General features: G+C 47.9%; 1 protein-coding gene across 20 annotated transcripts in view; it reads right to left on the reverse strand.

The window, feature by feature from the left end:
• The window catches only part of C2CD5 (C2 calcium dependent domain containing 5), a 67,814-nt gene extending 66,817 nt beyond the window's left edge, over positions 1-997 (reverse strand). For 6 of the 20 annotated variants that reach the window (XM_083829464.1, XM_083829460.1, XM_083829449.1 and 3 more), the window contains exon 1: positions 753-994. In XM_083829464.1, coding sequence (XP_083685590.1) covers positions 753-842 — 90 coding nt within the window. In that variant the 5' untranslated portion in view covers positions 843-994. Of the gene's footprint in view, positions 1-752 lie in introns of all 20 variants that reach the window. The other 14 variants (XM_083829465.1, XM_083829467.1, XM_083829459.1 and 11 more) reach the window with 8 other exon arrangements.
• Positions 998-11,321: the final 10,324 nt, after the last annotated feature.

Raw genomic sequence — 11,321 nt, forward strand, 5'->3', positions numbered from 1 at the left:
GGAAAGCTGTTTCTCAAGGCAGCTCAAAAACAGGCTACATGAAACTCAGAGCCACACTTCTTACTCCTGTTTTCCCTGTCTCCTACTAATACACATCAGAGATATTATAGCTTACCTATCAATCATATTTAAATCACACGGCGATTTATTAATAAATTTAACTTAGTGATGCAATTTCTGAAAACAAACACTGTAGTATCATGTTTTCCTATATTTAAGACAGCACAGCTATGTAGCATTTCAGCTCCATTGAAAAGCACATCAGAAACACATTTTCACTTTATTTTCAATGAATTGTCTCACTAAGCAAACGTAGTGACAGTCAAATTTACACGCACCAAATCAAATCTATTTTGAGATTAATATACGCACTTTTTCTATTTATAGAGTTCTAGGACATTTTCTTCCGTTCATACAGTTTAAAAGGACATTGTCTCCCTACCTCAGGGCAGCACTGTGCCAGCCCCAGTTACTACCTATAGCACAAGCACGCGTTTATGCAGCATCCGTTCCCTTTTTAAACACGTTTCTCCTCGAGCGCGGTTTCTGAGCGCTTGAAATGCTGCCGAAATCGCTCGGGGTTACGCGCGGTATGGTGGAAGTACTGAATCACAGACCCGGATCACGGACCACGACCACCTCCGCTTCTACCCGCCCTCCCCCCGCCGCCCGCGTCCGTCCCCGCGGGCCTGTCGCGGCGGGGCCCGGCAGGTGCCTGAGCGGCGGCGCTCCCCGCTCTCGATCCCCCCCACCTCCACAAAGGCGTCGGTGAGGTCGCTGGCGCGGTCCATCACCGGCAAGTGGCGCCCGGCCACGATCTTGACCTTCAGCTTGCCCGGCATCTTCCGCCGCCGCCGCCTCCCGCCGCCACCGCCCGCAGGCACGCCGCGGCCCGCCGGGAGGGGGGGGTGAGGGGCCGGATGCGCATGCGCCGCACCGCCCAACGGCCCGCAGCCGCCGCTGCCGGCGCCCGCCCATGCCCGGCGCGGCCGCCTCGCACCCGCACGCCGCCGCCGCCGCCGCCGCCGCCGCCGCGGGCGCGCCCTGACGCAAGCCGCGGGGCGCATGCGCTACGCGGCGGAGGAGCGCGGTGATGGGGGGGGCTGTAGGACCCAGCGGCGACCGCCCCTCGTTTCGGCCACGCCTCCCATCCAGATCGCGCCCCCTCGCGGCAACGCTCCGCCCCGCAGCCAAAATGGCGGCCCGAGGGTGCTGGAGCATCGGTCGTTATAAGCCTACAAGCATTAAGTAATGTTGTGGGTCAGGCCGTGGCGATAAAAGCACAATGAACAAAATTCAGCAGCGGGTGGCTAGAGCAGAGCGATACGTAGGGGTTCTCGGCTTCTCTGCCCTCCAGTTTACTGCTTTCTTGCCTTGTTAGTGCAGATGGCGCCTCCTCTCGTTAGTGTGTGCTCTGAAGGCATCTTAGGAACCACTCTTCTTGTTGTCTGTGTAAGAAATGGTCCAGCAATTCGTGCCACTAAGGGGTTTTGAAGGGTTAACATTGAGGCCTGGGTTTAGGCGAGAAGAGAACAAAGGGATTTCTTCGGAGAAAAACTGCTGACTTTGCACGAATGTGCAGTAACTTCTGACAGCCGGCCAAGAGACCACTAGATAAGGAGGAAGAATATGAGCCTCCCTGTCCGAGCGGCCCCCGAGAAACTAACAGAGACTGATAAGCAGGCGCACCTGGGAGGACTTCGGATTCGGGAAACCAATTATAATAACCCTGCCTCTTCTAGAAGTAGTAATGAATATGTATTAGCCTAGGAGCATAAAAACCAGCCGCCTTACGTAACAGGTGTGCGTCCCGGTGGAGCAGAGACTCCCGGCGCACCCAGCGCTGTTTGCTTGCCTCTATTCGTTTAATAAATTGTAAACTCTGATTGTAATCCTATTTGGGACTCAGTCATTTATAACACTTTGTCATATGTAAATTTTTATTTATTTATTTATTTCTGACAAGACACACTCTTGTTTGCTTCCTTTGCCAGATAAATTACGATGCAACGATTTTTAGGAAACATTATGCAGTTACTGTGACTTTACTACATCTTATGATATGTAGAGTGGGTTTTTTGAGCTTTTGGAGATGTGAATACTTGAAACTTCTTGCTTTGGAAGAAGAAATTCCTAACCCTAACCTAACAATAAAGATTGAAACTGTCTTGTACGTTATAAGGTAAAGAACACAAATTTAGTTTAGTTGTATCCCTTTAGAGATTGGTATGTGGCTCTGTGAAATTTGTTGGTGAAGTCAGGGTGCTCCTAAATCTGTCTTTCTACCCTGAACACTAAACAAAAAAACTCTGGAATTCGTTACGGCTCACCAGAGGTTGGACAGTTTGACTGACTAATGGCCAGTTAATAGTGAATACCTGACTAAATGTACTGCCTTGTTAAATAAAATAGCTAAAGTTTGGGACAATCCTTAGACAATTCAACCTTTATTGTGCCCATTGCATGCTGTAAGGGAAGCATTCAAGAGAACTCTAAGGCAATAAACTCTTCCAGACAGGTTCTGGTTAAATTGCGGCACTGCTGATTCAAAGACCTCTCATATCTTCCCAGAAAATTCACTTCACTGCTTCTTATTATCCAGTTTAAAAAATAAATAAATACATAAAAATGTTTCTAGTTTTCAAACTGAATGCTGGATGGTGAAATACAAATCTGTTCTTGTCTTACCCACTGAACCTAGGGAATAGATTATCCCTTTAGAAATATTAGAAGACCCTTACTAGATTAAACTGCTAGCAACTGGTGCATATGCTTTTAGGTAATCTTTTATGTTTAACTTACAGTTTGTGGGGCCAGTAGGATCCACAGGTTAACTACTTGTATTGGGAAAATCTACCTCTTTATTTTGAACTTGCAAACTGATTTAATTTGTGGATTCCTCTCTCTTATATTATGAAAGAGTGAATAATTGTTCCCTTTACTCATGCAACATTTTAAAGGGGATTTTTTTATGGACTTACCATCTCACTTTTTATTATTATTATTATTTTTTAAAATAACTTTAATTTTTTCCTGTCTTTTTTTTTTTTTTTTTTTCCCCATAGGCCTTTCCTTCATGTGTCTGAACATTCTTCTTAATTTCACCTGAAGACTCTCTGAACAGGCCATGTTTTTTCTGGAACTGTAGTATCTCAGATGGGAAACCATGTTCCAGGACCAGTGTTTCCTAGTGACCATGCTTCTCCCTCTCTGTGGAATAATGAAATACAGAGATTGATGTGTACATACTTCTATTTTTTTCCTGAGGATCCAGCTTTACAAAGGAAAATCTTAGTAGACAAAAAAATAAAAATAAAAAAAATGGAGAAACGAGTTCAAATCTGTTTCTTACATAGTTGAAAGGATCAGTAAGGATATGATTTCATGTTTTAAGAAACCTGCTTGGTGTGTTATATCTGTCTTAGGGCTGAGGACTTTCCATACTGGCAGAATGAGACCTGTCTTCCCATCAATTAGCATGTCCTTTAACACATCTCATGCCAACAGCATTCCAGTTCCCCAGGGCCAGCAGGAATTTACAGAACGATTAAGGTAGAAAGGACTCAGGCAAAAGTTTAGCCAAAGCCCTAAAACAGATAAACTATTTGAAGCATCTAAAAAAGCATTACGTTTCCTGCTGTTCAGGCAAACATTCAATGTAATGAATATACTTTAAACCTATAATATGTAGTTTTTTGGTAATATGCATGTTCAAAGTCCATAGAAAATATCAAGAGATGTATTTTCATCATAAGAGCAGTAAAGATGTGAGGAACTGGCTGCACTTTAGCATCCATTTTGTCTCCTGCTAAGTTTCTTTCCCTTCTGCTTAAAACTGGTGTTTTAGCAGGTTGTGACAAGTCCTGCTTCAGCTAGATAACAAGCGTGATAAACTTGAAGAACAGTGTTATCTTATTTGAGCAGGTATTGTCATGTATTCAATGGCATTGTAAGCCAACATCTACAAACCAAGAACATTGCTAATTATAATTTTAAAGACATCTTGTGTGGAACAATGAGTGCCATAAAAATAAGATTTTTGTGTAGGGAAGCTGAGAGATTTTACCATCTAAATGTAAAGATTCATGCATCCTTGTCTTCTTCTTTCTCCCAGGTGTTTGAAATATGATAGGGTTTTGTTCTGCTTTCTGCCTAAACTACTATCTCAGTATATGCTTTGATTTCCAACAAAGAGATTTCCCTTGTGAAAGATGTACATGTTTAACCCTTAGTTTAGAAACTGATACTCCAAATAAAAGTTTTCCCCATAACTTTAGTCTGCTGACTAAACCTATCCCTTTAGGGTAGGTTTCAATGATACCGGCTTACTGACCTTTTTTAAGATACTGATTAGAAGGTGTTATGCTAAGCTTCCCCCAGGTTACAGTGTGACCTGAAATGGGATGGGTGTCTTAAACATTGAAAAGATAACTTTTTGATTATCCTGCATTAAGCTGATTTGAAGAAAAATGAATGAAGAAATTTTGTTTGTTTGCTTTTACCTTGATGAAACACACCAACGAGACTTCATCAGAAGTCTAAAAATACTTAAAATACGTCTGCTTTTGCATAGAGGCATTCACAGAAGATACTGGCTCTTTCTACTGCAGTTACTGTGCCAAGTAGTGTCTGGAACAGGACACTACTGTAATAGTTGTCAACTATTATTACAAAGAAAATTTTGCAGTACCAGTTTTAGGTTGCTGGAAAAATGACAGCGTTTCTCTGTAAAACTGCACGTTTCAAAACTATCTGGCTGAAATCTAAAAGAGAACAATCCAAAAATATTTTTAATAATGCCCTGAGGGTCTTGAATCCAGAGTTATGTATATTTATATATACATATATATTTTTATATGTGTGTATGTATAATATCACTTAGTAATGAACCTCTGCTATCCCAGACAAAAAAACTCATATACACTCTGAGTACATGTGTTATGCTATGCCCACTACAAGGTTTTAGACAGGGCAAAATCTGATCACTGCTACCTATTACTGCCTGTATGTATTTGCTGTAGCACTGGAACCCCTTCTGTCAACAAAAGATAGGGCATGAAATCCTGTCTCAGTCAAATCAGTAAGGTGAAACTCTACCTCACTGAAATGAATAGGTGGATTTTATTATGATCTGTGGAGGGACCAAGACTTCATTGCTGAGGTTTCTCATTTTACACTGGAGGTGCTGACTGCAGTTAACATGTTTAAACAGAAGATTAAGAGCAATCTTAATGTCTATCACTATCTACACGGACAAATTGCTGATACCATGAGGGTCTTTAATATAGCAGGCAATGATTAGGAAAGAATGGAAGTCTGAGTGGGACAAATTAAAACAGGAAATATGTGGACATGACTAATGGAAATGCAGGTTATCATTGAGTAAGTCACCGACGTTACTTTTTTTTTTTTTGCTCATCATTTTTGCTCATTTTTTTAATTGCTCATCATCATAAGTCATTGAGACTGCCTAGAGTCTGTAGTTTATTACTAAGGCTGCGTTTTTTGCTGACGTATTTGTAAGAGAAATTTGTAAGAAAAGGCTGTTGGCCTTGTTAAGATAAGGAAGGATGTGACTGTGCACAGCCTCCAGTCCTCCCTTATTGTCATCTCACTGCTAGGGCAACTCCCTCCTGCCCGTTCATACGCACAGTATGGGTGAAAAACAAGCCTGAAGACAGCTCCAGCAGGAGGTTGTGAAGGCAAGCAATGAACAGTTTCCATTTAGTACTTGAGCCAAGAGGTTCATCTTGACCCTCAGTTACTTGGGGAGAATGTCATGGGCTCAGTTTTGTTGACTTCATCCTGCTATGCGTAAAGCTATCTCTGCCAGTAATGTTTTCTAATCTTGATGCTGTAACTAGTAGGTAAAAATCAGATGGTCATAATGAGGGATTTCCCTGATGGAATTAAACTGCCAGTGTATGCCATTGCTTGTATCACATACTTCACTTTTTCCTGAATCTATTCAAAGTAGTTCTGAGGCTAAGGGGATTAATTTGAGCTGACATTAGTGATATATGATAATATAGTCTATTACATTGTATTATGCAGAAACTGAATGCAGAACTTATTTGGACTTTAAAAGAAGACAATATGTTGAAATTAATTTTTTGAAGTTAAAGATTGTCAAGAAGTTTAAATGCTGTACTACTGGTAGAACAGATAGTAAGATCCAGATAAATGTGCTAAAAATATGTACCAAAAAAGCTTACCCAACAAAAACTCTTTTCTCCAATTCCAGTGACATTCTAAAATATTGTTCCTATGCTGAGCTAGTGAATTGAGTAAAACCTGAGAGTCCTTTGAGGGAAAAACAGAAGCCTAGAGTTATTCTCAAGGCTTACATTTAGGGGGTAAAAATAAGCACAATTATGTCTCAGACCTAAAACTGTATTTCTGAGTTATTTATCACAGTATCACAGTACCACAGATTTCTAGGTTGGAAGAGACCTCAAGATCATCGAGTCCAACCTCCGACCTAACACTAAGTACTCCACTAAACCATATCGCTAAGCTCTACATCTAAACGTCTTTTAAAGACCTCCAGGTATGGTGACTCCACCACCTCCCTGGGCAGCCCATTCCAATGCTTAATAACCCTTTCGGTAAAGAAGTACTTCCTAACATCCAACCTAAAACTCCCCTGTCGCAACTTTCGCCCATTCCCCCTCGTCCTGTCACCAGGCACATAGGAGAACAGACCAACCCCCACCTCTTTACAGCCTCCTTTAAGGTAACTGTAGAGAGCGATAAGGTCGCCCCTGAGCCTCCTCTTCTCCAGGCTGAACAAGCCCAGCTCCCTCAGCCGCTCCTCGTAAGACTTGTACTCCAGACCCCTCACCAGCTTGGTCGCCCTTCTCTGGACTCGCTCGAGCACGTCCATGTCCTTCCTGTAGCGAGGGGCCCAAAACTGAACACAGTACTCGAGGTGCGGCCTCACCAGAGCCGAGTACAGGGGCACAATCACTTCCCTAGACCTGCTGGCCACACTGCTTCTTATGCAGGCCAGGATGCTGTTGGCCTTCTTGGCCACCTGGGCACACTGCTGGCTCATATTCAGCCGACTATCAACCAATACTCCCAGGTCCCTCTCGGCCAGGCAGCTTTCCAGCCACTCATCTCCCAGCCTGTAGCTCTGCTTGGGGTTGTTGCGCCCCAGGTGCAGGACCTGGCACTTGGCCTTGTTGAACTTCATACAGTTGACCTCAGCCCATCGCTCCAGCCTATCCAGATCCTCCTGCAGAGCCTTCCTGCCCTCGAGCAGATCGACACACGCACTTAGCTTGGTGTCATCTGCAAACTTACTGAGGGTGCACTGGACGCCCTCATCCAGATCATCGATAAAGATATTAAAGAGGACCGGCCCCAGTACCGAGCCCTGGGGGACACCACTAGTGACCGGCCTCCAACCAGATTTGACTCCATTCACCACAACTCTCTGGGCCCGGCTATCCAGCCAGTTTCTAACCCAGTGAAGCGTACGCCAGTCCAAGCCCCGAGCAGCCAGTTTCTTGAGGAGAATGTTGTGGGGAACTGTGTCAAAAGCCTTACTGAGGTCAAGGTAAACCACATCCACAGCCTTTCCCTCATCCACCAAGCGCGTCACTTGGTCATAGAAGGAGATCAGGTTCGTCAAGCAGGACCTGCCTTTCATAAACCCATGCTGACTGGGCCTGATCGCCTGCTTGCCCTGCAAGTGCCGCGTGATGACCCTCAAGATAATCTGCTCCATGAGCTTTCCTGGCACTGAGGTCAAACTGACAGGCCTATAGTTCCCCGGGTCTGCCCTGCGGCCCTTCTTATAGATGGGCATCACAATGGCTAGCCGCCAGTCAACTGGGACCTCCCCGGATAGCCAGGACTGCCGATAAATGATGGTAAGCGGCTCGGCCAGCTCCTCCGCCAGTTCTTTCAGTACCCTCGGGTGCATCCCATCCGGCCCCATCGACTTGCGCACATCCAAGCTCCGTAGCAGGTCGCCAACCATTTCCTCATGGATAGCGAAGGCCACGTCCTGTTCCCCATCCCCTTCCACCAGCTCAAGGCACTGGGTATCCAGAGAACAACCGGTATTGCCGCTAAAGACTGAGGCAAAGGCGGCATTAAGCACCTCAGCCTTTTCCTCATCCTTAGTAACTAGGTTTCCCCTCGCATCCAGTAAAGGATGGAGATTCTCCTTAGTCCTCCGTTTCGCGTTGATATATTTGTAAAAGGATTTTTTGTTGTCTTTAACGGCAGTAGCCAGGTTGAGCTCCAGATGAGCTTTGGCCTTTCTAATTTTCTCCCTGCATAGCCTCGCTACATCCTTGTAGTCCTCCTCAGTGGCCCGCCCTTTTTTCCAAAGATTATAAACCCTCTTTTTTCTGCTAAGCACAAGCCGCAACTCTCTGTTGAGCCAGGCCGGTCTTCTTCCACGCCGGCTCGTCTTTGGACACGTGGGGACGGACCGCTCCTGTGCCATCACGATTTCCTTCTTGAGGAGCGCCAAGCCTTCCTGGACTCCTCTGCCCTTCAGAACCGCCTCCCAAGGGACTCGGCCAACCAGCGTCCTGAGCAGCTCAAAGTCAGCCCTCCGGAAGTCCAATACAGCAGTTTTACTGGTCCCCTTCCTGGCCTCGCCAAGAATAGAGAACTCTACCATTTCGTGGTCACTCTGCCCAAGACAGTTTCCGACCACCACATCTCCCACCAGTCCTTCTCTGTTTGTGAAGAGAAGGTCTAGCGGGGCACCACCCCTGGTAGGTTCGCTGACCAGCTGCGTCAGGAAGCTATCTCCCACGCTCTCCAGAAACCTCCTAGACTGCTTTCTCTGTGCCGTGTTGTGTTTCCAGGATATGTCCGGGAAGTTGAAGTCCCCCACGAGGACAAGCGCCGACGATTTTGCAACTTCTGTCAGTTGCCTATAAAACTCCTCATCCGTCTCCTCATCCTGGTTCGGCGGCCTATAACAGACCCCGACCAGGAAGTTAGCCTTGCCGGCCTTACCGCGGATCCTAACCCACAGGGATTCAACCTTATCATTCCCAGCCTGGAGTTCCACAACATCAACATCAAAAGATTCTCTAATGTAGAGAGCCAATTCATTTATGCACACCTGTTCCTGGATATGTACAGTGATCACGACTGGGGATGCAGTGCAGTGAGTCCAGAGAGTGCACTGGCACCACTGGGGATGCAGTGCAGTGACTCCAGAGAGTGCACTGGCACCACTGGGGATGCAGTGCAGTGAGTCCAGAGAGTGCACTGGCACCACTGGGGATGCAGTGCAGTGAGTCCAGAGAGTGCACTGGCACCACTGGGGATGCACTGCAGTGAGTCCAGAGAGTGCACTGGCACCACTGGGGATGCACTGCAGTGACTCCAGAGAGTGCACTGGCACCACTGGGGATGCAGTGCAGTGAGTCCAGAGAGTGCACTGGCACCACTGGGGATGCAGTGCAGTGAGTCCAGAGAGTGCACTGGCACCACTGGGGATGCAGTGCAGTGAGTCCAGAGAGTGCACTGGCACCATTGGGGATGCAGTGCAGTGAGTCCAGAGAGTGCACTGGCACCACTGGGGATGCAGTGCAGTGAGTCCAGAGAGTGCACTGGCACCACTGGGGATGCACTGCAGTGACTCCAGAGAGTGCACTGGCACCACTGGGGATGCTGTGCAGTGAGTCCAGAGAGTGCACTGGCACCACTGGAGATGCACTGCAGTGAGTCCAGAGAGTGCACTGGCACCACTGGGGATGCATCCCGGTGAGTCCAGAGAGTGCACTGACACCACTGGGAATGCAGTGCAGTGAGTCCAGAGAGTGCACTGGCACCACTGGGGATGCAGTGCAGTGCCTCCAGAGAGTGCACTGGCACCACAGGGGATGCAGTGCAGTGAGTCCAGAGAGTGCACTGGCACCACTGGGGATGCAGTGCAGTGCCTCCAGAGAGTGCACTGGCACCACTGGGGGTGCAGTGCAGTGCCTCCAGAGAGTGCACTGGCACCACTGGGGATGCAGTGCAGTGAGTCCAGAGAGTGCACAGGCACCACTGGGGATGCAGTTCAGTGAGTCCAGAGAGTGCACTGGCACCACTGGGGATGCAGTGCAGTGAGTCCAGAGAGTGCACTGGCACCACACTGTATGCACTGCAGTGAGTCCAGAGAGTGCACTGGCACCACTGGGGATGCAGTGCAGTGAGTCCAGAGAGTGCACTTGCACCACTGGGGATGCACTGCAGTGAGTCCAAAGAGTGCACTGGCACCACTGGGGATGCACTTCAGTGAGTCCAGAGAGTGCACTGGCACCAAAGGAGATGCACGGCAGTGAGTCCATAGAGTGCACTGGCACCACAGGGGATGCCGTGCAGTGAGTCCAGAGAGTGCACTAGCAACAATAGGGATGCATTGTGAGTCCAGATGCAGTGAGTCCAGAGAGTGCACTGGAACCACTGGGAATGTACGGCAGTGAGTACGCAGAGTGCACTGGCACCAGTGGGAATGCACTGCAGTGAGTCCAGAGAGTGCACTGGCACCACTGGGATGCAGTGCAGTGAGTCCAGAGAGTGCACTGGCACCACTGGGGATGCACTGCAGTGACTCCAGAGAGTGCACTGGCACCACTGGGGATGCACTGCAGTGAGTCCAGAGAGTGCACTGGCACCAAAGGAGATGCACGGCAGTGAGTCCAGAGAGTGCACTGGCACCACTGGGAATGCAGTGCAGTGAGTGCAGAGAGTACACTGTCACCACTGGGGATGCACTGCAGTGAGTCCAGAGAGTGCACTGGCACCACTGGGGATGCAGTGCAGTGAGTCCATAGAGTGCACTGGCACCGCAGGGGATGCAGTGCAGTGAGTCCAGAGAGTGCACTGGCAAATCTAGGAATGCTGTGCAGTGAGTCCAGAGAGTGCACTGGCACCACTGGGGATGCACTGCAGTGAGTCCAGAGAGTGCACTGGCACCACTGCGGATGCACTGCATTGAGTCCAGAGAGTGCACTGACACCACTGGGGATGTAGTGCAGTGAGTCCAGAGATTGCACTGGCACCACTGGGGATGCAGTGCAGTGAATGCAGAGAGTGCACTGGCACGACTGGGCATGCAGTGCAGTGACTCCATAGAGTGCACTGTCACCACTGGCGATGCACTGCAGTGAGTCCAGAGAGTGCTCTGTCACCACTGGGGATGCAGTGCATTGAGTCCAGAGAGTGCACTGGCACCACTGGGGATGCACTGCAGTGAGTGCAGAGAGTGCACTGGCACCACTGGGGATGCACTGCAGTGAGTCCAGAGAGTGCACTGGCACCACTGGGGATGCACTGCAGTGAGTCCAGAGAATGCA

This window comes from Anser anser (assembly GCF_964211835.1).
Source record: "Anser anser genome assembly, chromosome: 1".
NCBI classification, from domain to species: Eukaryota; Metazoa; Chordata; class Aves; order Anseriformes; family Anatidae; genus Anser; species Anser anser.